Source organism: Larus michahellis, chromosome 1 (assembly GCF_964199755.1).
Source record: "Larus michahellis chromosome 1, bLarMic1.1, whole genome shotgun sequence".
In the NCBI taxonomy this organism is placed as follows: Eukaryota; Metazoa; Chordata; class Aves; order Charadriiformes; family Laridae; genus Larus; species Larus michahellis.
This window is the reverse complement of record NC_133896.1, coordinates 15,019,768-15,044,831: the sequence shown is the minus strand read 5'-3', so window position 1 is coordinate 15,044,831 and position 25,064 is coordinate 15,019,768. Positions and strand designations below refer to the sequence as shown.

At 42.5% G+C, this 25,064-nt stretch overlaps 1 protein-coding gene across 3 annotated transcripts in view; it reads right to left on the bottom strand.

The window, feature by feature from the left end:
• The window catches only part of LHFPL3 (LHFPL tetraspan subfamily member 3), a 256,612-nt gene that overhangs the window by 71,444 nt on the left and 160,104 nt on the right, over positions 1–25,064 (bottom strand). For all 3 annotated transcript variants that reach the window (XM_074576991.1, XM_074576902.1, XM_074577078.1), the window contains exon 2: positions 10,767–11,003. In XM_074576991.1, coding sequence (XP_074433092.1) covers positions 10,767–11,003 — 237 coding nt within the window. The remainder of the gene's footprint in view (positions 1–10,766; positions 11,004–25,064) is intronic.

The window sequence follows — 25,064 nt, the reverse complement described above, 5'->3', positions numbered from 1 at the left end:
ATGCCCAGTGGAAAAGCTTTGAAGATTTTGGTTCAATAATCTACTTAAAAAGAAAAAGAATACTAGTAAACATTTTGTATAAAATTAGTCCATTTTAGCTATGCCAATCTAATTTGGTTTTTGAATGTGCTTTTTTTGAAGTAACCATTAAATAACTGAACTATTGCACATATTCCAGATGCATCCATTTTGGCAGGCATTTACATAACACTGCTATTTTTCTCAATTCTTATCCAATGTGCACTTATCATCAACATGTATTATTATGGCAGAAATGTAAAAAGTACAGCTTTTGTGTTCAGGAAGCAAGAAATTGTCTACCTTTACAGTCATCGCTGACAGTAACACTGGTGGATTTACTCAGTATTTCCAGATTGCTGTCCATCCATTAGACCCTACAGTGGGCATTCAGGGTCTCCAGCTGTACCAGACAACGGGGAGCATTAATATCGCAAAGATTTCTCTTTATTGACTGAGCTGCTCATATGCAGTGAGAGGTTATGAAACCCTTGGAAGAGTGAGGATGGAAAGCAAAGAAAGTCATAGGGAGGCACAAAGTGCCCCAACACTGTTAGTTCAGACAACAGGGCTTATGTCGGGATGAATTCAGTGCACATGTAGAAAAGAAAGAAGGTGGCTCCGACTCTCCTTCTTCACATCTTTTAATATCCTTCCAGTGAGGAAGAAGGAGGAGACAGACCTGCAACATCCAGATTTTCTCCAGACTGCTGGGAGCCAGTGGCAATGTCCATTTTCTCTTCCTCTCAACTGCTGTGATGAAGAGGACCAAAGAAGTCTTTGTGTGTGCTACCAAATGGCTGATTCTATAAGCACAGCCTGATGCAAAAAGACACGTCAAGGAGCAAGAAACATAGCCACACACTGACAGAGAGCACGTGGAAAGAACAGGAGCTGGAGAGCTGCTGGCAGCCAGAGGGGCTACGAGCATCTCGGCTGCAGACAAGGAAATGCTGAGCAGAAGTTGAGGGGCTGTAACACCTCTGGGTACGGCAGGGTCAGAACCACTCCGGGAACAGTGTCCAGCTCTGGTTCCACAGTTCACGCAGTGCTGACTAACTGGAGGGGATTCAGGCCATTCTACAGCCTGTGTGATATTGCAGAGTAGTTAAAATGATCACGCTGATCCTTTCAGCCTCTTATCAGACACAGAGTTATACAAAGAGCGGTGAGTTTTGGTTTCAGTACGTACATACTGGACAGGAACAATACACTTAGTGATTAGGAGAGAATCATTTGGGAACATCAGAAAGCAGGAACTGAGGGAAATAGCCTGCACGAACCTGAGCAATGGTCAGGTTGTGTCAAAAGCTGCCACGTAGAAGGGTGCCAGTGCTCTGAGATGAAAGAGCGCTTTGAGATGAATGACTTGTGCAATGACATCCTCATGCCAGCTCATTACGATTTAGATTTACGAAACCAAGGTGAAGGCAGTTGGTAAAATCAAGTGCGGTGTGGTGTTGTAAATACATTTAGTCAAATGGGATTGCAACTAAACCTCTATTTTCAGTTTTGCCATGTCTATAGAGTACATTTCATGCTAAATGCACTTGAAGGAGGTGCATAAAAATATTTCTGACAGTTGGCGTGCTTGCATGCTGAATGCCTGAAAGACAACATAATAACGTGGACCGTGTGCTACAAGCCAATTCATTTATTTCATTTAAAAACATAAATTAAGAAAAAAAATCCTCCAGACACAGAGATATGCAAAACCTTGATAGAATATCCTTGGATTACAATTTCACTTACATATTGTGTTCCTTTTTAGCAAATGAAGTTATTCCACACCTACGGTGATCTTGAATGCAATATTACTCATGAGTATCACGTTTCTGTTTTCTCTTCCACTGCTGTTTTCTGCTATTGTATTGAGTAAAACTGTGCAAACACATCAAAGTCAACAGACAAAGATGTTGGCAGCGAAGAGCAGAACCCTAACTTTCAGCTGCAGCAAACTTGGCCCTGGTAGTGTCATCTCAGAGACCAAAATACATGTGTGCCCTCGTCTGGGCCTGTCCCAGGGCCAGGCTTCCCAGGAATCCAGGCAGAGGTCAGCGGGAACAACAGACTGGAGCCCACCAAGCTTGTCATTCAGAAGAATGACACAAATGGTTTTTTTGCAGACAGAAAATGATTCTGGCTTTATGAAACTGCTGAAGAAGAGTCAAAACAAATTCACAGTGGAAATGAGATAATTAAACTAATGACTTTCTAAATCATGAGAAAGATTTCAAAAAAAATTTCTGGAACTTGCTTCAGGAAGGAACAATTACAGCTCAGTTCTACGGGCTTCCTCTGTGTGCGAGGACAAGGCATTAGGGCTGGTGTGAACATATGGACAGCCCGGGCATCTCTCCGAAATGGCAGGCTGGACTGGGCAGCAGAAAAGTCCTCACAGATCAGCTGCTCTCAGTCACAGTCCGGATTCTTGGCACAAACCCTCCTTGATTTTTTTAGTCTACACTTTGACCAAAAACATCAATGCAAGAACAGCTGAGTCATGATCTCTCTATCAGTAGGGAAGAAGGTGTGGATGGTGGGGTATGATAATCTTTGTGCATGACTAGCCCTACCCAGAATTAAATGTGTGCCAGCTGCTTCCCTTTTATATATCTATGTATTGTGAAATACCTCTGATTTTTTTGTCCAAGCTTCAAAACATTATTTCTAACGCAACTACTAGTGATGGCACAGTCGGACTCGTCAGTTTTTAGCTCAGTAAATACAGTAGTGCTTCTAACTGGCCATAGGCTTCACCTTAAGTTAACAACACAGATCTCCAGATCTGTCCAGGCTTCGTATGGACTTGTCTTGACCAGCCCAGAGATTTGTTTTAGCTTGTGACAGCACTTTCTAATGAGTTCATCCCGCATCCCCATGCACCATATCACCCCACTTTGTAAAGCTCAACAACTCTGTGCCTTGCTGCCCTACAGAATTTTTCAACTGAGCATAGATCCCATATGATGCATACGACCCCTATACAGTTCAAGAAGCTTTATTTTTGAGGCTGCCTGGGTTTTTGCTGCCAGTCTGCCTTTAAGTCCCCATATTTGGTCCCTCGTGTCATGAGCTCATTAAATGGAATTATAATTTCTGTCACTGAGCAATTGTATGAGACTCCTTATGGAGTGTAACAGCAAGTGGGATCCATGTTTCTATGAGGCAGAACGCAGTTCACCATGTTGTGTCCCTGCCCATGGCAGGGGGGTTGGAACTAGATGATCTTCAAGGTCCCTTCCAACTGTAGCCGTTCTATGATTCTACGTTTTTCCTTCCTTAATCAGTGGGGAAGTAGGACTCTTTATTCATGGTCTCCAACTTCTTCAGTTAAGTAATTAATGCATATGTTTAGGACTAATTTTACTTTCTCATTATAGAAAATAGAGCTGGAAAAGAACCATTGGATCAGCTGATATATCAATCAGCACTACTGCGACATTGACCTTTATTTAATAAGGTATTTTAATCAGCTTTCAACTTTTAGTTTTGGTGCCTCATTTGTCTCCCCTTAAGAGTATCATCATTTAGCACACTGGTAAAGTAGTTCCCTGATGAAATAAAATACTTTTATCAAGGCTTAGTCTCGGAATACATACTTTAATAATAATTCCACCACTATTTAGCTTTTTTAATTCAACTGCCGATGCTGGACCACAACATACCTTATCAACAAAGTCGGTCTCATTCCCCCCGCTCCTCCCCCCCATTTAAAAGACAGAGAAATTGAGAAATCAAATGATTCTCACATGCATATGCACGTGCTTCTCACATGCCCATAAACACAAAAGTAGACATTTTCAGAAGGAAGACCTGGAAGAGTCTTCTAAGTCTGTATTGAAGAACCTTGACTTCTGGTCTCACTCCCAGTTTCTTCCCCTCAGTTTCTACTAAAACCTTGAAAATACTTTGATTTTCTGCCTGCCTTAGTTTGGGGAGATTCTTTCCTCAAATTTGAGGTTCTCAGACTTCCATCTGATTTCCAACAACAGTATCCTACATGACATACTGTAGGCTGCTGTGGAGGAGGGGGCTCAAAAATCCTCAGGCTGGAACTTTTCTGCTTTGTGTGTCGGAATTCAATACACACTGGAGAAAAGAGTGCATGGCACTAAGGCACTGCGAAGGAAAGTCCTGGATTTGGATCCAACAGCTGTTCATACAGTCCTTGGATGGAAGTTCATACTTTGGGCATAGATCCTACAGCAGTGCTATGAGAATCTTCTTCCTGGAGAGATGAAATTCCCTTGATGCCACCACAATGAAATCTCCATGTTCACCTTTATAGATTCTCTTTTAAAAATGTTATTCATACAGCTGCAATCACAGGCAAATGGTTGCCATTATCTAAAGCAAGACATTTTTGGGAAAAAAACTTTATTTAAAAAAAATCTGTTAGTTTGGCTTCTAATGGCAGGTTTCTAGATGAATTATGTCTTGTACTACTTGCCTACTGTTCTTATACTCAGAGCTCCTTGTAGCTCATTGTGGAAGTGATACCTGAAGGAAAACAGGTTGTAATTAAACAAAGAAATTAGCAACTGGAGTTAATGGCAGTGATGCTATGATAGATGAGCCACTTCTCAGTTGCAGCTGAAAGAGAACATGTGAGCTCTTCACAGCTGTGACAAGACTTTGCTCTTGGCTGACAGGGCAGAGAATCCTGTTTTGAAGCTAGAAATGAGGGCCAAGAATTCCCAACCTGGAACCTATGGCTCTGGGCTTCAAAGAGGAGGCTGATTTTGCCTTTGAAAAGCAGGGTACCTAAATAGTTCTCCTTTGAGGCAAGAGCATAAACCTTTTGACACAGTTCCAGCTTCCTCTGGCTAGCTGCAGCCTGGCAAGTGCGTGTGATGGCCTGTCTATAGCAATCCATCACAGCTCACTCCCCGGTGAGTTTCTTCCACATTTCCCTTCTCAAATGGAAATTCAAGTGGCCAAGTTGGTTTTGAGTTCAAAGTCACCTTAAGTGCTTTGAACATGGAGCCACACACCGAAGCAGCAAGAGGCTGAATTGGATCACTCTTGAACTCTTTAGAAAGGGAGGATGGGAGGAGACTAGCAGACATGAAGAGAAATACCAGTGTGAAAAAGGGAAGAGAGTAACAGAAATCCTGCATTTTATCTTTGAAGGTATTTTTATTTTTAAAAAGTACATGCTAACTGAAATGAAAAGGTGCATACAGTGACATTCTGTGTATCAGGAGGGGTTAGGAGTACACAACTTTACAAAAAAGGAACTATATAATTTTACTGGATAGAGAACATGGATACGCAGGGGTATACATGGTGTTCTGACTGGATCTGTACTCTTTATTACTACTGGAGCTGTTGGCAATTCTTCTATGCATTGTAGCTATATATGAAAACTTAAATCGGGCATCAGTATTCATATGTTTATTAATCTAATTTTGAACGAGTCAGCCTGAATGTTTGTGAGTGTACGCCACAACAAGTACATGCTGATAAGCAGGGCTTTGCAATTTCACCGCAGTCTGCACATGCGTTGTGACCTGAGCTATTTCCCTTTTGAAGAACGACAGCTGATGCGCACTCTGTCATGTAGTCCCTCAACGGGACAAGTGCACCGCTAGCCTCCTGTCACTCAGCTGCAGATACTAGGGCTTTTGCAGATGGCTTTCTGTTGCAGCAGCAATCACGTGGGTAGACTATTCCTGTTTACAGAAGATGATCCTCTACCCAAAGGTGCACAAATCTCCGTGCAAGACTATTTTTTTGTCTTTTACACAAAACTGCTTTATCACCAAGAAACAACTTCCCCTTAGCTTCTGTCTGTAAGCGTGTTTATTCTGCAGTGACTGCAGCTCCGGCAGATGTATGGAGACAGCCTTCAACAACCTGGATCAGGCCCTGACAGCACTGGCATGGAGAATAATAAGGGTGTAAGTGTCAACCAACTGTCAAGTCCTGGGCTGGGCATCCTGCATGGAGCTCTGTGCCAAGCTCTCTGCAACACGGCCGCTGGGAGCGATGTGGTGTAGTTGGAGTCCATGTGAGTTGCAATCACTGCAAAGTAGATGAATCCTGCAAATCTCCTGTCTAGTTCCCTGGTCCCTTTATCTATTTCAGCCCTAGGCTTCTAACTCTGGGAAATCTACAGTGCAAATTGCTTATCTGTGACCATATGGGCCCCAAAGATGAGTGAAATGTTAAACGTAAACACCTTGTGAAGCTGTCCTATCCATCAGAAAAGACACAGCTGTCCACAAAGCGCATCATCCACCTGCTCTGACTGATATTACTTAACAGGAGAGTTTCTTCTGAATGCTCTTGTATTTATCACTCATAATGCAGACCAAATTACCACTTTCTACCATAAAAGTAATTGCCTTGCACTCTCAATTTCTTTTGGAAACTTCTCATTTGGTGTCTTATCCCTTTGGCCAGAACTTTAATTTTATGTCATTAAGGCATTACTGTCCAAAATGTTAAATTATGTCATTACACAACACATCAAGGTTTATGCCTGCTGTTGATGGCTCACTCAAAATGGTGTTGATGAAGCTTAAAGCTAAGATGAATTCTGACTATTTTTGTTATCATCCGGCATGTCATTAGTTTAATAACATACAGGCCTTTAAGTCATTACCGCTAGTTCCTATAAATTAAAGAAAACCATGTAATTCTGTGCTCTCCCCTCCTTTTGCTAATGGCATAAACATAATGTGAAAATCTTTTTAGAAATACATTTTTTTTCCTCAGAAGGCAGTTTTTTAAATGAAAAAGGTATGGATTGTTGTGTAAAATTTGCATGATTAGGAAACTGCATTAAATAGAGTATAACCTGAAGAAAGTCTGCTAAACTTGAGTTATATTTCTCAGACGTGATACCCACCTGGTAGGTTACTCTCACACCTACGCAAACAACAAATGAATAAGCACTATTTTTATCATGTAGTGAAAATGAAAACTTTCTTGTATGGCAAAAATACAGCCGTCTTCTCCCATGAATAATTTTAATGGTCAAACTCCTTACTTATGAGCATTCATTAACCTATATAAATAAACAGAACCGAAGTCATCAAAAGCACAGAGCAGGGGGACAATACTGCATGGTGAGTCTACAGAGAAGTACAGCTTGCTCTTTTTATGTCATCTTCTCACCTTTTTACCATTTTGTTGCGTTTCATATACTTTTAACTGTTTCTTTTTCACCAATGCTCAGAAGCAGCTGTGGTGCCAGGTACTCACACAGCCACCGCAGACTCTCATTAATGAGCCCGTGGGACCCGATCTGCAATGAAGCCTCCAGACAGAACTATTACCTGATTAAGAAAATAGCTGCCCAGCTGTCTGATCATTGCCTAATCATTTCTTGTTCTTGAACGTTTTTCCACATAAATGAACACTGTTGTGACTGTTAGACTTAATTTACTGTCTCTTCCCCTCTGCTGAGCTACCACCTAATGGTATCTACATGCGTGGGGCAAAGCCCCAGCAGCAGAGAAGAGCTGACAGGGCAAGCAGAGGTTCCTTTTGGTACAGTGTTGGTTGCTCCCCAGGGGCATTCTCCTGAAAAGCCATGATGGGGCGATGAGTATCCCTTAAGGGGACACCTTGCTTATTACAGGCTATAGGATGTCCAGGCCTGTGACCAGAGGACATCACCACCACCAAGGAGAAGGAGACCCTGAGCTCCCACCCAATGGACAGCCCATACCATTTGGCCACATCTTTGGCCCCTTGGAAGACAGCAGCAGCCCAGGGACTCCTCCTTGAGGATGCTCCTCATCCATACCTGCTAACCCAGAAGCAGGGGCCAGCACAAGCCTGGAGGCATAACTCATGTAGGTGAGGGGGGGGAAAAAGGGATGGAGTGTGTTTAATATTCATGGTTACTTGTTATGAGGGCTTTGACTTCACATTGTAACAGTAGTTTGGAAGGATGAGGGTGGGATTACTTATACCCTTAGTCTCATCTTCTTGTCTACAAGGCAGGCATGCTAGAGATATGTGCATATTTCAGTATTTTGGCACCTTGATCGTTTCTAAGAGGCACATGGATACTTTGGATGTGAACTAATGCTGGCGAGTATTTCTCCAGTATCTCCTAACCCAAAAGGGACCAAAGGGATGTAATTTATGGGGTAAATGTCAAAGCCTTCATGCACGTGCAGTGAGTGCCAGAGGTACAGACAGGAGGTTGTTTGGCGCCAACTCAAGGACAAGTGTTAGACCTAATCTACCAGCCTCTTGTAATCAACACCCTGACTAACCACAGACCACTGCCCCAGACTGGTCACCTGAGCATGCAATGACTGCCAGAATTATGAAACCTGCCGCACAACCCTGGGCATATGAGCCCCAAATCTGTCTCCTAAACACTGTGGGCAGCATCCGTAGTGAAACAACTTCTAACTCCAAAAATGTATGAGAACTACCTACACACCCTAGCGCCAGTTGGGGAGTGCAGCCTTTTTGGAAGAAACCCCTCCTTGGTCTGCGGGGACCGTGGCCCAGGGCCCTGCACAGCTGCGGGGACAGCAAGCTGCAGCCCATCTTGTACAGAGATCAGAGACCACTGGAGGGAAATAAGTGCTTGTGCCTTGTTTCAGTTGGATATTTGCTCACTAGGATGCAGGCAGGCTTTCTTGGCGTCCAAAAGGCCAGATCTCTGGTCAGCAAAGCAGAGAGCTGGTGCTCTGCTGGTACTGGTACCTGCCGTATCCCCACCACTGATGTGGGTGGTGGCGTCCACCCATGCCTTCGCCATGCTCTCCTGGGACTCCTCCAGGGCTGCAACTGTGCCCAGGGGCAACACACGCAGATAGGGAAATGCTGGAGGGCTGCAGGGGGATTTAGACTTGCCCTGTTGTTGCTTAGCAGAAGCTTTTTGTGACGAGGAGGGAGAGGATGTCCTTTTTAAAAGACAAGTTGCCTTTTTTCTTTTCATTTGAAAGACAGTTTAAGAAGTGGTGGACATTAGTCTTGACTGTGAAGGATAAAGTGGGGTGGGTTCCTTTTTGCTGAGTTCTGGTTTGCTTTGAAGCTGGTGGTGTGGTTCATTTCTGTGCCTAATCCAAGGAAAATGAGCAAATGATTTTGTCCGACATGCTGAGGACCAAATGTTCTGGCAGGAGCTTGTGCCAGCAGCGTGAGAGGTGATGAGCCTCTAGAAGCTGTATTTTACTCATAAGGTGCCAACACAGATGAGGTTCTTTCGTACAAGTAGTTGCAGATAGGGTTCGTGAGCTCTGTATGGTATAGACAAATCAGACACAGTGCTGATGCCAAAAGCACTTGTGGCATAGCTGTGAGCACTATTTTGATAAGTATTTCGATTTTCAAATGCAGATGAATATTATCCTTACAGAAAAGAGCCACAGGGACAGTCCTTGAAACTGATGCCCTCAGTTTAACTGCAGAACAGAAATACACATGCAATCGCAAGCGACTTACAGTTTCCTTAACCTGCAACATCAGTAGGCTTTAACCAGGTCTGGAATCACATGTGAAGTTCAGTCTTCAAGTCCATTTATCTTTGGGCTGAGTATGCTGACTATCTGCAACTCAGCAAGCCAGGGCCAGTGTGCTGGTGCTTTCAGATACATGGATAATGGTCCTTCTGGAGCAGGACTGAGACCAGCTATTTTTGCGCAACACAGGCTGCCAAACAGCTTTTGATTTCCAATGCAGTGATGAAGGGCTCCTAATATCTTTGCTATTATTAGAAGCAACCTACAAAATTACAAAGGTGGTGGATGAGCTGAATGCAAAATCTGCACTAAGGGACATTTGGTGAAAATAGTAGAGGATCAATGTGAAACAGATAAAAGAAAGTACTTCTTTAGCAGTCAGTAGTGAGCTTCAGGAACTCGCTGCCATGCGGTGCTGCAGAAGCTGACAGTATCATCAGGTTCAGAAGGGATTAGACAGATCCAGGGACAATAGGCCCATTAAAAAGACAGGGCAGGGACGTGCCCTCTGTGGTATCTGTCACATCAGATACACAGCTGTGGGTGCTGGGGGAGCACGAGGGGAAGGGGCTGCAGACATCGGCCAGGCTTGCACACACTCGCCGAACAGCATCTCTCCTCTTATAACTGCGTGACAAACTACTGCGCCGAGCCAGTTTCATGTTCTTCATCTAGAAATATGTTTTATACCCAACCCACCGCATGAATATTCAGTTATTACAGCATCCTAGATTCCTGTGAGCGGACTAATGAGCTCAAAGCAACACAATCAAACAAGAACTAGGGTTCTTCTTCATTCCTGGCTCTGAGCCCACTGGTGCTGCGTTGTATTGAAGGTCCCATTACACAGCGCATCACCAATCTGCCAAGCCAATGCTCCCTCCTTACTGTGCTAACACACATACTGGGATGCCATATTGCAGCCATTCATATTACAATGCAAAACCTTCAAGGAATCAAATGAAGAAATTTTCCATGGGGTACAGAAAAAGATGGAGATAGTGAAACTTAAATGCTAATGAAATAATGTACAAGTGGGTAACACAAAACCATCCCATCTACAGCTCTAAAAAACTGTTAAGGGTAAGTCATACATAGTTGAGCAATTATGGCAATTTTGAGCTTTCTTCAATTTGGGGGGCTGAAAAGCAAAACTTCCTCTGCCCCTCGCGTTTCTTCTTTCCCAGCAACTTAGGAAGTAAGCCAGCATGCCAACTTTTTAAGCATGAAATAAAATGAAACCCAGCATTGGTTTTAAGCAATTGCCCTCGAGGCCACCCAATAATAGTGTTTCTAAAGCAGTCCTACCTTTGTTTTCCAACTTGAGCTCCTCCGCTAGCAAGCTGTCTTGTCTGTTGCCAAGCACAAATGCCAGAAATGAGAGGATCAGGGCATCCAAGATTCCAATAATCGCCAGGATATATGCCCAGCGGACTGAACAAGCCCCCAGCGTGTACTTGTCTGTCTTTTCACCACACATCCGTTTTACCTCATCTGAGTCCCAGCCATCAGGAAAAATCATACAACCCAGGACGAGACAGGCAGCTTGGAGAAAAAAGAAAAGGAGAACAATGGGATAATGAGACCAAACTTTCGTTTTGATGAGAACCTACACAGTTATCATTAAAGCAACACACTTTTTCATCCTGAGCTTCAAAGCTAGGTTACTTAAAAACAAGTCACAGAATTTTATGCTGTGATTAAGTATTTAATATAAAAACTAAAGATACAACATCAATCGTGCAGTTTGTATTAAAAAAGAAAAAAAGTTACATCCTAAATCCCTGGCCAGTTTTTGCACCAGTACAATCACATTTTCCTGATGAGACTGATTTCTTCATTGTAATATGAAAGGCTCACAGAAAACAAAAGGGAAAATTATTAATAACCTGGATATTCAAAGGAAACACCACATTACTGTCAAATGGTCAGGCAAACAAACCAGAGAAAAATAGAGGAAAAAGACTACCTATCATTTCTGGTAATCTAAGTGCTTGTAACACACATAGGTAGTAGCAAGGTTGTTTTTTTTTTTTTTGTCAGGTGGCAGTAGCCCTTTAACTGAAGTATGTTTTATGCATAAGGTCTGTAGTCCTCAAAAACACAAGTAACGCCATTGTTCTGCAAGGAAAAATAAGTTGTCAGTATTGCTGTCAACTTCTGATCTGGTTTACCGGAGGAATCACCACGTGACACCTCAAACACGAAAAAACACTGATCTTTTTAACACCAAGAAAAATGCAAAGCTTCTACCCACATGGAAAGCTAGTTGACATCGACTACCAGGTGCTCCAGGTAGGGGCAGCCGTACTGCGGGGCAGACAGAAGCAAAGGGTGGGTGTTCACCCATCAGCCTGTGTCACTGCTAAGAGGCTGAACTGAATTTTTAAGTAGCAGAAATTTGCTTTGACCCTTGGTTCCCAGGGAAACTGCCCTGCTGTGGGACAGCGGGTAGTGTCTTGGGCCACAGTGGCTCTTGTGGAGCCAGCAAAATGGTGTGACAAGTTTGTTTTTTTCAAAAGCCATGTACTCCATCACCTGAAGCACAGTCAATCTTGCCCACTGGCTAGCAGCTGCTGTGATGTCCCCTGCCTGGATGGCATCAGAGCGAGGGATGAGCACACATGGCTACCTGTGCCTGGCCACTCACATCTTGGGTAGGACATGCGTGCTCTTGGGCAAAGAGACCTCAAGGGTGGACCTGTGGAATAATTACTAAATTGGCCAAGAATAAAAAATACAGCATTGTTCACACATTAAGGAAAGCCATAAAATCAAGAGGCTTCTGAGGTAGAATACAGCCGCAACTGGCACGCGAAGAATGCAACATCTGCGATTCCCTGTACAAGGTTGTTTGCGAAACTACACGAGGGATGGAACGGAACGCGCTCGTTCCGTGGCCTTCCCTTGTGACAAATAGCAGATATGGGGACGAGATGGTACTACGGAACAGATAAGCAGCCTACACACTACCCGAGCCAACATTTCGTCAAATGTTGATGAAATGCTGTCCTTTGTGCGAACTTTGCTCACTACAATGTACCAAAACACACCTCCATCCCGGAGACTATCCACCCCCGAGGTGCAAACACTCCTCCTTGAGTACATTAATCATAATAAAAGTACGTATGACTAAAGTCACTCAAACTCCACTTTGAAGATATAAAATAGTATAAAAATAGCCCAAGAGAGAGGGGATGCCAGGGAAGACACCATTGTGAAGAATCCATCGCTGGTTTCTGGGATCAGTCGACGGGCTGAGCCTTTCTTCCCCCCCATAGGGACGCCTTTGGGTAAGACTTTGATTACACCGAGCGCTTTCTCAGGGACTTAGAAATTTCTCTAGAGACTCTCTACCCTACATTTATAGCCAGGCTGTATTGTTTATAATTTTGTCGTGCGTTTTGTATACTTAACAATATCTTTATTTGCATGTGCTTTGCAGACAGTGTATTTATCACCGGCAATCCTAAGAACCTGTATATCTGTTGTTTAAATAAACCGCACTGTTTAAGTAGCTAGTCGTTTCAGTTTCTCACTGAACGCGACCAAAGACTCGAGAGTGGCTGTGCTAGTTCATGAGCATGACTAGACTGAAGGTGCAGTCCACTATTAGTGCATCCAAATCGTGATAGTTTAATACATATTAAACGCGATTGGGCTGATAGTGCTGAATTGGGCATCACTCAGAATTTAAACCTAGCCGCACCTAGCCTCCCACCTCGGTGAGGGATGTTAGAATGCAAGGGGGTTTATCTTCTGCCAAAACCGCTTGGCCGCTTTTCATGCAACAGGCCCCCACTGGGTTCTGGAGCACAGTCACAGCCCTTGTTCCAGTGTCTTACCAGCCTGACTATGAAGTATGTTTGGGTTTGGCGACAGCCTTGGACTGGCACAGGAATTACCACCACAGACACGTGTCCCGTGGTCACTGGGGAGCAGCCTCCTTGGAGGTTATTTGCTCCTCTTCTTACTGGACCGTGCACCTTGTGGTGGTGGGTACCGTGACAGGGATGCAGCAGGGGGGCTTCTGCCCTGAGAAGATACGCTGTCCCCAAGGTGGTGATACATCAATGCAGAAACACACACAAAAAAGCAAACCTATATGCTGAATTATCATTAATGTGGTCTCTCCTCACTGAGTCACTAGCTGCGAAAAACCACGGGCTGGGAAAACATGCCAATATGTCAGTCTCATAGGAGTGGACCGAATGTACTTCTAAACATAACACCTGCGTGGGACGAGGCCTCCCACTGCCTGCGGGGACTGTCACCGGGCACAGCTGAAGGAGCGCAGGGAAGGCATGGCTGATACCCTGAGGTGGCTTTTGAGAACGGTTTTCCGTGGGAAACTCCAGGTTGGCCGTGCTGTGAGCAGGGCAATGGACCAGGTGCTCTTCAGAGATCCCATCCACCCTTGGGTCTGTGGCAGGGAGGCAGTACGTTCGTAACAGGGGCCAGAGCAGTTGGGTACTCATGGCACTCATGGCACATTTCCTATGAGGGCAATGGGAACAGTGCACAGATACGCTCAACTGCAGCCCTTGGTCACGCTGACGGACTCATTGGCTTCACTGAAGCAAACACAAGTGCAGCACTAGCTAGGGCAATGGCATAGGGGCATCGTCAGTCAGATAGGATAGGAGGATAGGATATAAAAATCCTATGTAAAAATATAAAATATAAAATATAAAAAAGTAAAATAAGAAAAATAAAACCCTAAAGGTTATGTTGAATGGGTTCATTCCTCAGTTTTTATTGCATTTAGGAGAATCAGAAAATCCATATACTTTCCATAATTGTCTATACTGTCTTTTCTAACTTGGAAACAAGTGTATTTCCAGTATTAGTCCTTCTTTCTTAGTATGGCTGATGAGATACAACAGATCCTAAACCATATTTCAAAAGTCTTAATATTATATTGGTGCACTGAGCTCTAAATTGCAGGTATATGTGCTAATTTAAAAGAATATGTTGTGTGGCTTTTGGGCTTTTAAACGGTTGCTAAACCAGTCCTCTGTCTGGAAAACAGTTTATACAGAGAGTAGCTTGTGCAACCAACAGCTGCCGCCGCTTTTGGAATTGCAGTTCTTGTCTTTTCTGGACAAACATAAACACTGTCATTTTACATAGGTCTAATGCCCACAAAACACAGACATACCTGCAGTGAATCAATATGATGAAATACTGGAAGAGAGACACGAAAACAGAGCTCAGGAATGGTATTTTCCTTTTGACAGCTACACAATCGCTGTAGACAAAGCCTTGAAAGCATGTCTGCAGAAAGCAACTGACGTAGAATAAAACCTGTGCCTAAGGCATTCCACAAATTCTTCCTGAGCAGTTAATTTGTGTGAAAATATAACAGCTTATAATACTTTCAAGGACAATTAGGCTTAGAAATAAGGACAACTAGATAAGGACTGATTTACTCAGAACATGCAGGTTGGACAAATTGTAAGTTGCCTATTGCCTGCCTTAACTCATTTACACGATTTCATAAGATCTTCCAGAGATTTTAGAGACAAACTGTACAATAGTATGCTTTCTTTAGCTGGTTACACACGCTTCCAGAAAGATTATTTCTCACAGTCAACACATAAGCATCGCCCTCACGCTTGCAAGGCACTCCATTGAAATGATGCTGCAAATCTGCGTACTTCAGGTGTTCACGAAAATGCCCACATTTACCCAGGTAACCGTTGACGAAAGTTTGATTTACTACATAACAGCAACTACCAAAGGCAGTTTACCTTTATAATCATCCTCAAGATGAGAGGAAGCTTAATGCTCAGTTAACGATCAATAGACGTGGGATTCTTCTGCTAATTGTGCAAGAGTAATTAGCAAATACTGACATCTCTGTGGATTTTTATTACTTAGCACATCAGACATATGTTCTTAGTACTTCCTAAAAATAATTTAACTTTGTTCTTTTCCACCTAGGTAATTAAAAATATGGGCCCTTATCTCAGGAACTCCGTGCACAGCTTCCCAGCTGTGTTCCTCAGATTTCCAATGAACTCATTTTTCCTGAGTTCGGTTCCTGCACGCCTTGATATACTTGCTTAACTTTCTGGAGTCATTCTGTTGATTGCAGTTGGACTTCTCTTGGTAATAAGACACACAAGCAAACAGTGGCTGAACTAGATCCCTTTGCGTAAAGGTGGATATCAAAAAGGGGATATTGTTATTATTTCCTTTGCTTACACAGTTTAGATGCTTTCTACTAGATGACTGCTTGGCCATCATCTTCAGGCGCAGGAATCATACCTTACCTGCAGAAGTTAGCATAAGCAAGATTAGTCAACCTTGAGCCTTCACTTGCTGAGGGAATATTGTGCACTGAATGCCTTTAAGAATACAGACTTGCTCAATAATACGAAACAGGTAATGATTCATTTATCAACGACAAGACTGAAAAGACAGGTAGAAAATCCACCTACAGATCTACTTGGTATTGCTAGAAATTTTTACATTTTAATCCTTGTGAAGAGGATTAGAGGATTTTTTTCTCTAGAAGGAAATTGAGTTTTAGACAAATTTGAAAAATGGAAACTATTTTACGGATTTTCAGTGAAACTGCTAGGAGATGATTTTATAACACAGACATGGGTCCCATATCTTTGTCTGATCTTCCACTGTCTCTAACGGCAATGTGACTGAAATGGAAATGTCACAAAGGCTACTACAGTTTTACTACTATCCAGTTCTAATAAATTCAGAAACTTTTGGATTTGGAAAGCTCGCCTATTGAACGAAAAGACTGAAATCATCAGTTCCCACAGACCTTTTGATTCAAGTAAGGAAAAAGTTAAATCTACGTTGGTTGAAGGCAGTTTTGTGTGTGTGAGCTGAATACATCGGATTGGCACCGTCTCCCTGAGCCTGCAGACAGCCCAGCCTACGACCTCCATAGCTAATCAAGAGCTTTCATGGGAAGCTGCAGGGGGAAATTGATAAATGACTGATTAGTGCCACTGACACCATTCAGAACTATTTGGGCAACTGTAAAACTTACAAGAATCATACCCACATCGTTTTCCCTTCGGTTGCTTGAGAAAGCTCCTGGCAGGAATAGCGCCTTTGTAATGATGGCCCTGGGCTTCCTCCGGTCCTTCTAATTTTCTTACATGACGTGGAGTAACAAATTGTTTCTCCTCCATATTGGAGTCTGGTGAAGCTTTTCAAGCTTTTAAAAGATAATTAATAAATAGTAGTTAAACATGCCTGATATACATTTACTTCTCTTAAGAGCACTTTTTTCTCATATGAACAGCTAACAGAAACTGTCACATGGTTTTGCTTTAGGGCTTTGAGTGACAAAACAAATTATTCATACTGAGAGAGGGAGTCCAGGATTTTACCTCCTGGGACAAAAGGATGCAGATACGGCACTTTCAGAGACTGGAAACAGACACTGAATCGTTGCTGGCACTGACAGACTTGTGACTCTGACCAAGCTAATATTATCACAGCCTGTGCTCTGTGCATGAGCTCAAATCGTAATTAACAAGCAAGTGGTTCATGGTCCTATGGTTGTGCCAAATATGGTGACAGATTAATATTATATCATTGCATGGAATTAGGTTCTATTTATAAAAAGGCTGACTGTTATACAGGAAACCAGTGCCAAGAAATTCCCGCTGGCAGGACTCCTCTCTCATCTTCATTCTTTTCCTGACAACATATCCAATTTGCTTGCATGTAGAGTATGACGATGGCAAGTTTCCTGAGTAAAAAAAAATGGAATGGGAATTACACTGACCAGCTATTTTCTTTCCATACCCTCACATGCAAGAGCCTCCAAGGCTCCAAAAACTGAGAGGTTCTTTGTTTTCAGATTTTTTTTTCTAAATGGTATTTACAAAAACAGCGACCCACTAAACTCCAATAAATTGAATAGAGCTTTTGCCAAACATGTTGGTGGATCGAACTTCTAGGACAGCGCGAAATGAAAGCTGAGGGCTCTGGCAGGGGACATTCATTAGGACTACAGTCTTTCAGGAGCCTGTACCTGGGAAAGAAAGAAAGAAAGGGTGAGGGGAGGTGGCTGAAGACCTAGAGTCAAATACAGTCCTGAGTGAACACAGAGGCTGCACATCCATGCAGCTGAGATTGGAGTGATATGGACTGTACTAATGAGTTGGATAATGATTCAGAAACAGTTCGGGTGCATGTAAACCAGATTGCTTTTGGAGGAGTTTTGAAGTTCCTTTTCAAAAGTTCTTCAATGCTGGATGGGGACCTTAAAATTCTGACTCAATATGTGGGCTTCATCACCACAAAACTCTCGAATCATGCAGAGCTTCCTTAACACCTGAAATGGCTCTCGTGCAATACAAAGAGGCAAACACCATATAAGACTTCTTATTTCCTGCTTTGTTTGAAGACCATCAGATCCAGCCTTCAGCTTTGGAGAGGTTCTTTAGAGAGGTGCCAATTGGCTCCCCAAGAAGATGACACAGCCTGTTAATTTGTGCCATAAGCAGACTGAAATTTCCTCTGGCAGCAGGATATCTTGGTGGTGCTCATACAGGGTTGCTAACCACATGATTGCCATTGGGTATGAGACAGCCAGTGACAAAAGTGGCACAAAATTCAAGATTCAAGGGCAGTGTTCTTGGAGAGCTGGAATGATAAAATAATATCTGGACTTCTGTGCCCTGGACTCCCATGTGAGGCAAGGGAGGTGCCCTGTGGAATTACTCCAGGACACTGATGTGCCACTTTCATCTAAGTGACATGGACCTTCCCTGAGAGGCTCAAAGATGCTCCCCCACCCACCCCCACCCCAAGTAAAGGAGCAAAGGTTTGTGGGTTAATCTTCCTTCAGAAGGCTTCAAACAACATGTACAACGTGGGCATTTAGTCCAGGAGGCAAGACTAGTTCTCATTTGAAGTAAAACCCTAGAACCAGATATGATGAGGATGCGAGAGTGTTCATCAGTAATTGCTTTAATCTGCCCATTCTCTTGTTTCACAGCATCTTACTTGGTAATGTAGACAAACCTGAACCCCTCCACAGGATTAAGAACATTTATAGCATTTATAGTGCTAAGAGGGAGAAAAAGGAGGAGAACATCCCACTGCATTCCTGTCATAAAATAAAAGACCGAGCAAAATTAGGGCCATTATTGACTTGACTTATTAGGGCACTGACTTTTTGGTGCCAAGTCCGATAAGAACATATATATATACAAATATCAAGAGATGTGTATTTCCCATGCTGATTTTAAGCAAAGGAACAAAGAAGACCAAATATTCAGTGACTGGACAACAAAGAGAAAAATAATACTGGGGAAAGTGGTAGTGAGGTAGGTGCTACAGTCAGGGAGAGAAGACTCACCGTAACTTGGCTGAGTTGACAGATAACTGAGATATTTTGAATCCTGCTAGTTATGCTTAGACAGTAAAATGGAAGAATTTGATCAGCTGTTGCAGGATGTGAAGTTGGATAACAGAGGTATGGTTGACCAACAGCCATTCCCAAAGACCAGCACTAAAGAGCATGAGCTGTTCAGAAAGATGGAAACAACTGGGAAAGTGAAGTAATGTTATACGTGAGGAACGTGTTAAGCTGTAAATATGTAGGAAAGAATAACAAAGATAGTGCAATCTACTTCAGTTAAGATCACTTGGGTGAAGAACTGTAAGAGAAATTTTACTGCACTAATGAAGCCTGTTTTAGACCGCAAGCGTTGGATTTATGTATGGATACAGATTCCTTTGATATGATAGAGACAGAAATTCTGTGAGGGGTTGTATCATCATGGGAGGATTTAACTTCCAAGTTTTGATCATTAGCCATGATAATTAAACTTTGAGACTAATGCACTTCTATGAATAATTTAGTTAGTACAACAACTATCTTTGCTTAAGCATATAGATAATGTAAGAGTATCATAGATTTTTATGATATGTGGCAGGTGACTCACAACGTGTATCCCAATGACTCCTTGCAAAAGATCACAACTTCTGGTGTTCCAACCACGGTTATATCCCATAGGTATTTATAGTGTTTTGTCCAGATAAAAAATGGAAAGTGGGGACTATAATGGATGCAGGTCTAATGACCATGTGGGCAAAAAATCCCTAGAAATGTCATGACAATGAATTGCTAACAGCTATAGCCCAGGCAGATGACTAACTGATGAAAAATGGGTAAACTGAAATAATATACAAAAAGAGATAAAAATACTTCTTTACAACGAAGCAGGTACAAGAGGTGGTATAGCTAGAAGACCAGAGGAAGGTAAGTGTCAAAAGTTGCATTTACACTGTTTCACCTCCTGCGGTGTCCACCGGCCCTGGAATCTAATAATTTTTTTCTTCTGATTTTTCCATTTAAAGTGCCTAAAATAGCATGAAAACTGTGTCAGAGCCCAACAGAGTTTTTCTACCATGTCTTTGTATCACAGAAGGTGTGTTACGAACTCTGTGTGTCAGCTGAAGGTTCGTGCCCAGAGACCCACAGGAAGGACAAAGGTGCTCGCAAACGCATGTGCTCAGAGGGCCACAACCTGGGAGTCGACTGCCATCAAACCAGGTTGTCTGACAGTGTGGGGATATCCAAAAGACACTTTTCTCACACGCTAGAGTCTCCTGTAAAAGAACTGTATAAGCAATGAAGGAACTACTTGTTTATATTGCAACTTTTTTTTTTTTTTTTTTTTTTGTCAGATCACAGCCATCTAATATAATTTTGGCTTGGCTTGGCTTTGCTTGGTAACAAAACTTACTATTGAAAGTGTTCATTTTGAATGCTGTCACAGTGGAGCGTTACAGCTTTCTAATGTAATGTTAACTTCTTTTTGTAGAGCCTGGTCTTTAGCCAAACCATATCAAACCATCACATACTGAAACGTACCAGATTTAATTAATGAGTAAACTCGGTACAAATGCAGTGTAGGCTACAGCAGGCAGACTGGAGAATGGGTTCTATTAGGAATGGCATAGGCTAGACATTGCTTGAGATTTATACGGCTGCCGTTGCATCACAAGTTACTGGTCCAAGTAGTGAAGCTACTTTAAACATGGTTTTAGTCAAGAGAAGGAAGAGCTGAAAATAATTTTACCTTCAGTGACCATGAGTCAATTTAGTTTAAACAAAATGAGAATATGAATAAAATTGACCCTGAAACTGGGTTTAAAAAATGGGTATTTCAGAGAGACGAACTTTGATAAGCTAAAGAAACTAGTTAACAAGTTAAGTAGATGGAAGAGGTCCATACTTAGTTGCAGGAAATGCTTTGAATTTCTTTCAGATAAAGATATAAATTTTCTGAAGTATCTTAAGAAGTTGAATAAAATTCCAGGAGTACTTTCTATCTAAATGAGCAGCAAACTCTGTTTCCTTCTACCCTCATTACTCATCCCCCAAAAAATCCTTGGAAAAAGGAAAGAAGAAAAGATGTGGGGCCAAACCTTAGAAATGAAAGGAAAGGGGACTAATTAGCAAAGACAGACACATTTTGGAGGTTAGATAATGCAGGTCTAAAAAACAGCTTACCAAAAGTCAAGCTGTGCTAAATCTTTCAAGAGAAATTGAAACAAAAGCTCAAATAGTCTTCAATTAGGCTAACAAAGAAAGAAGAAGAAATGCAGAAATGGAGCGAGGCTGGGGCTGGGAACTAATTCTTTGCCTCAGTTTTCAATGAAGAGGAAGACAGAACAGGAGGACAATGCCCTGACAGCTGATGGACATGAGCATTTGGAAATGACAACTCCTGCCTCCAAGCCTACAGCAAACCTAAAATGATCATAATGTGCTCAAGCTGGAGGAACGGACCCTCCAACGCCAAATATTGAAATAATCAATACATTGAACTGCAAAGCTGGTAGGAAGGTTTTTAAAACTAAATTTATTGGTGACATACTGGAGAACAGCACAGGTACTACCTACATTTTAGAAAAACAAAAGAAAATTGAGATTTTTAAAGTAATTGGAGCAAACAGTCATCAGTTTGATCTCAGGTCTTTGAATAATTATTGAAGGAAAGAATAATTAAAGACTTGGAAAGAAATACAAAGTGGGGTGTGACATTAGCGTGGTTCTACCTGACATCTAGCAAGCAGTAACTTTATAAAAAAAAGCTAAGTAACATGCTCTACAGAAAGCATTTGATACTGCGTCATACAGAAACATTTATTAACCTGGAGAAGACAGAGTTTATCATGAGAATTTAAGGCACTTTTGATACTTGTTCATGGGCAGCTGGCATTTTTTGCTTGAAGGGTGTCTCAAGCTATTGTGAACATACATGTCGGGCATCTCAAGAATCAGACTGGGTGTCAATCATTTAGTGTTTTCATTAGAAGCTTTGGCAAGAGTAGAGGTTTGGTAGTAAAATCCACTGATGGGAGGCACTATCAATGAAGAAGACTATTGGGACAAACGGTAAAAAAACCATACGAGTATGTTGATCAGCCCTTGGAGGACTAAAAGTCACCAGTAAAATGCACCCATGAAAAAGGAAAATATGAATGTTAGCAGTACCAGGGTAAGTTTTTTCAGCACAATGTAAGCACTAGAGTGATTTCTGGTCTTTGGAAGAATGATGTTTGGAACAACCAGTTAATCAGAACAAGATTATTTTAAAATGTAATGTGTTACTATAGGAAAGGTATTGCATGATGCTGTAACTGCCCATAATAAGTAGACTAGATCTGATGATTTAGTAGGTCTTTTCCAGGCCTGTGTTCTTACTAGGAGGCTGAGAAATAAACATCTTTGAAATGAAGAAAGACAGGTATCTGAGGGGAATTGCAGCCAAAGAATTAGGAGCTAGATGGAACTACAGAAAGCTAAGACCAAAAATAGTATTGTCTATATCAAACTGAGAAGAAAAATCTAGCAGAATAAATGAGGGTAAAGATGCAAAGAAGGAGCTCACTATTGGGCTCTCTCACTGTGGTCTTTACAGAAATTTGCCCCTTCCTCTCTTTATTAAAGCTTTGAAAATGTGATGAAAAAGAAAGAGAAGAGGCATGAAGTTATTTTCTTTTTTTTGACAGTCCTCATTCAAGCTGTCCTGACTTCTCTGCCAAACATCAAGCAACTGCAACAGCCTGGTTGTGTACTTGGGAAGAGCATGGCTCCAGCTTGTTTCCAAAGCTACTGCAATTGCAAGGAAATCTAAACTTGCTGGGAAGTGGGGAAGTCTGCGAATGCACCAGCCATCATTTTCAGGATAAACATCGGAAAGTTCTGCAGCTTCTGAGGCGGAAGCAAGATTCAGAAGCAAGAGATATTGACAGAAAAAGGGAATTTCTACAAATAAGTTTATAGTAGAGTCCATAATAAATAACACTGTTTCAGTCTTTTGCTCCTGAAAACTAACAAATTCACAGCCAGTAAGTACTCACTTGCAAAAAAGATGAAAACCTCTAAAAACCATGTAGCATTGCCTAGAAAACAGGTCTGCATGCCTTATGGTGCTGGTGCACTGGAGAATTTTATGATTACTCTGTATAAACACAAGAGAATGGATCTCAGAGAGGGGAAAGAGCTGTTTAACTGGAAGGGCAGTCTTGGCACCTGAACAAATGGTTATAAACCATCCAGGAATATATGTAAGCTGTAAAGTAGAAGGCAGTTTTGAATTGTCAGGGGAGACGTTCTGGCACAAACTCAGTAGCTGTAGCCAGGCTGAAAAGTTTTAAGTTGTCCAAGCTGATGTTGTTAAATAGTTATTAAAGATGGAGTTTGATCAGTGCATTAAAAAATTATTGGGATGTGTTTCTCTGAGGGTTAAATTCAGCTACTTTGGGCCTCTAAGATAACTGCAAGAACCTTAAGGTCTTACATGATGCATGTTCAGACATCAGAAACCTGGGATCGTCACCTTTCTCAGCACGTGAGCTTTGTAGTAGCTGCAGAGCTGGACACAAGGACAATGCAGCATCCCTTTGAGCCTTAGGGCAGAAGCAGGATTGAAGGGAGACTCCAGGTTTGAGCACTATGGCCATTTTGCTGAAAAGCTTCAGATTTATTTTCCTTTGACCATAAAACTAGCAACACTCTGTACCTCGATAAACCCTGCTCTGTATTGTAGTCAGCAAAGCTTCTTCCTGACTTTTTTTTCCTGCTACGGTTACACCCTGTGAAACCAGCCCAGCTTACCCCGTGCAACCAGCAAGGCTTCCCTGCGCTGTTACCGAACTCCATCCACACGACTGCAACCCTCGACAGCAGGGGTTTCTCTGTGTCTCAGCTGGTATGTGCCATGGACCACACTAACAGCAATACTATATTACTAATGGATTGAAGAATCAGCCCCCACGGACTACTGCTTCGGAGAAACATCTGGTAAGACGTCGCGGTGGTGTTCGGTTTCATTTACATGACCACTTAAGGGTATTTGACAGTTGTCATTGGAAATGATTGGAAAATGGAGTAACCGACCCATCCAGCACATGAAATAGCATGGGTCAGTGGCCAACAACCGAGTGAGTGGTTTCAAAATAGCCACCAAGAACTCAACCAATCTGACCTCCATTTCGCTGGCTGTCGTGCCATGAAAGGAACACGAACTCAAAATGCTTGCAAGAGGAAATGAAATAGAAGGAGAGGGGTGGTAGGGGAAGTTTTCTTAAATGTTGCGAGCCTCTCCTCCTCCTCTGCAGCCCCCCGCAGAACACTGGCTCAGCAGACGGGTTGGCAGAGGGGGAGCGGCGAAACACCTGCAGCACAAACAGCTGCCGGGCAGATGCCTGCGCTTGCTCTTGGTCACTGGCCAGACGGAGAAATCTCTCCTATGGAAGCTGACTGAGAGGTTCAAGAAGTTGTTTGGCAGTGGATAAGATAAATAGCCACTGGTGAGACTTCTCCGCTGTAAGCTGAGATGCAGGTTCATGGTCACTCTAGGTTCTCTGCTAAAGCATGGCAATGATTCCCAGAGTATAATGCATCATGATAAGGAAATGTGATTTAATGTTAAAATAAGAAGTGTTTTAAGAGCTACAGTTTATAGGGGTTCAATCCTCTGTTTGTGGGTATGACAGTCACATCGCCTTTGCCCTCACTTGGAGCTTTGTGTTCCCCATGTACTTTAGTGGAGAAAGTGAAGTTTAGTGGAAAAAGAGGAAGTGACTGAAGGCAAGTAGAAAGGTAACATGATGGAAAAGGAAACACTTTGTCATGAGCAAGGAAAAAAGAAGTAACTGAATGCACTGGGGGAGAAAGGGGAAGGCTCTTGTCTGTCTTGTCTTTTGTAAAGCATTAATATTTTGCTAGAAATTACCTGCAGTTGACTAAATGCTATACTTTCCTTGACAAGTGGGAACTTTTTGCCCTTGCCCTTTTTGAAACACTAGCTCATCCTCCAAGTATGGAAATCTGTTCAGAATTCACTCACTTCCTCAGGGCTGGGGATCCCTCAATGTACTCTGCCAGAAGGGAGATTTGGGCAGGAGGACTTCAGCTTGCTCTCCATGGGAAGATCTAGCTCCAGCCTGGTTCCATTCCCCTTTTTAAAATCAGGAGCCTCCCTAAAGCTGGCTTGCAGCCTGCTCCCCACCTCCTCTGAATGAGGGTACCCACACTTGTATCTCAGGGTGGTTTGTGGCATAGGAAAAAAGACAGGGTTTGAAGCATCTTTATGC